General features: G+C 43.5%; 1 protein-coding gene across 1 annotated transcript in view; it reads left to right on the forward strand.

Annotated features, from left to right (window-relative positions):
• LOC103729428 (mas-related G-protein coupled receptor member X1-like) overlaps positions 1 to 2,031 on the forward strand; it is a 15,167-nt gene extending 13,136 nt beyond the window's left edge. The window contains exons 3-4 of the mRNA XM_017796588.1: positions 1,029 to 1,556; positions 1,860 to 2,031. Of these exons, the coding sequence (XP_017652077.1) occupies positions 1,029 to 1,556; positions 1,860 to 2,031 (700 nt within the window). The remainder of the gene's footprint in view (positions 1 to 1,028; positions 1,557 to 1,859) is intronic.
• The last annotated feature ends 252 nt before the right edge of the window (positions 2,032 to 2,283 follow it).

The following is a 2,283-nucleotide window of genomic DNA, read 5'->3' on the forward strand; positions in this document are numbered from 1 at the left end:
GGAGGACAATTATATGGGTCTGTGTGTGGATGTCTGTTCATGTATGTGAATATTAGTGGGGGATACACGTGCACATGTGTACCTACCTGTGCATGTGGAGGTAAAGGACAACTTCAGGTGTCTCTCTTCCAAGTAATGTCTACATTTTTGTTTGAGAAAGGGTCATCATTGACCTGAATCTAGCCAAGGAGTTTGGACTGCACGGTCATTGAGCCACAGGATCACCTGTCCTGCCTTCTCAGCAGCAGAATTACAATCACTGCCACCACATCAAATTTATTTCCACGTGAGGTCTGGGGCATTAAATTCAGGAGGTAACAGTTGCAAAGCAAACATTTTATTGATTGAGCCATCTTCCCAGTCCAAATAATTCTTAATATGTTCAGCATTGCTCACAGAAGGATTTGGAAAAATGGAATTCTCATTACATGTTATATGTCTGTTCTGACACCTTTAACTGAGTTTTCGTTTTTATTTTCCACTCAAACCATTCATATAATATGTCTATTGTGCACAATGTCTTTCACTGCATCAATACTGAGATTATTAATACTTCACAAAAACTAAACAAGGGTGTATAAATTCTTTCTGTCTTCAAAGCCTGATACACAGAGATATTCCTAAGCCCAGTTAGCATCAGCTCTCTCTGAGAAAGAGCTCACATGATACACATGGCAATGAAGCAAGTCTTCCTTCTCTTGGGTGGAGCCCTGTTAGTTATGACAGTATGATCATCACCTCTGAATTTGTGCGTCTGACAGGAAATTTCAGGTGCAGAGAATTAGTGCAGTGTTTGTAGCACAAGGCCACTGATTAGGGTGATGGGAGCATAGTATATTTCCATATCATTTAAAGGACCTGAAGTGCAGGACAGACGGTTCCAGCTATATAGTAAAGGTAGGATTGAATCTGAATCCACATTCAAGAATTCCAGGTCTTGATAGGCTACTAAATAATTCCCACAATACGGGGTGATGCTGAGAATCAGAGACATACAACAGGTGCTCAAGGCTTGTTTGTGTTCCCAGGACCACCAGCGTGAGCTTCTTGGGCAAGAACACAGCCACAGCAACTTTGAGTTCAGATGTCAACAGAACAAATGGAAATTCCTACGACTTCTTTGAAACCTGTCCAGTGGCAATGATCCTGTCCTGGCTGATTCTCATCATGGCTGGGGTTGGGGCAACAGGAAATGCAGTTGTGGTCTGGCTTCTTGGATTCCGCATGTGCAGAAATGCCATCTCAGTCTACGTCCTCAACTTGGCTGTAGCTGACTTCATCATCCTCAACAGCTACTTTATTCTCCTAGTCTTGGAAATGAGCTTACGTTTCTTCAATGTCATTATCTTGCATGTTTCCGTCTATATAATATTGTGCTCCTATATCACTGGCCTGAGCATGCTCAGTGGCATCAGCATGGAGCGCTGCTTGTCAGTCCTGTGTCCAATTTGGTACCGCTGTCATAGACCAAGATACATGTCAGCCGTCATCTGTGGGATTCTCTGGATCCTGTCTTTGCTCATCACCACTTTTAATGTGTACATTTGTTTTATACAGTATGACGAAACTGTTAATGACATATGTATGTCAGCTGGTATTTCACTTCTCACATACCTGATAATTTTATGTGTGATTCTCTCTGGATCTAACATTATCCTAATTGTCAGGATGTTCTGTGGTTCACATCGGATCCCACTGACCAGACTCTATGTGACCATCTTTCTTACAATGGTGGTCTTCCTCTTCTGTGGTTTGCCGTTAGGCATCTTGAGTCTCCCCCAGTTTCTACTTCAAATTAATTTGTTGGGAGTCCCTTGTTATTATAATGTGCTGTGTGTTTTCCTTTCCTGTGTTAACAGCTCTGCCAACCCCATCATTTACTTCCTCATTGGCTCCTTCAGGCAGCGGAGACACAACACCCTCAAACTGGTTCTCCAGAGGGCTCTGCAGGACACTGCTGAGGATGGATATGGAGACAGCCTCCCTCGGGAGACCCTGGAGGTGTCAGGAAGCACAATGGAGCAGGGGTGAAGAGCCTGCCCTGGGCAGCAGACATGACTTTGCAGTGAGCACTGCCGTCAACACTTGGCAACTTCTGCTCTTTCAGCCTCTGGGCTGCAAAACTCTACAGGGATCCTCAGTATCTTCACACGAGTTATTTTTTACCCTTTATCTTCTATGTTTTCTCTGAGAATATTCAGTCTGAATGTACTAACTGAATGTCTGTGTCTCTCTGCACAAATAACCTTCATAGGTGGCCATCACCTCTTATGCTCTTCATAT

Source organism: Nannospalax galili, unplaced genomic scaffold, assembly GCF_000622305.1.
Source record: "Nannospalax galili isolate Female #2095 unplaced genomic scaffold, S.galili_v1.0 scaffold310, whole genome shotgun sequence".
Taxonomy (NCBI): domain Eukaryota; kingdom Metazoa; phylum Chordata; class Mammalia; order Rodentia; family Spalacidae; genus Nannospalax; species Nannospalax galili.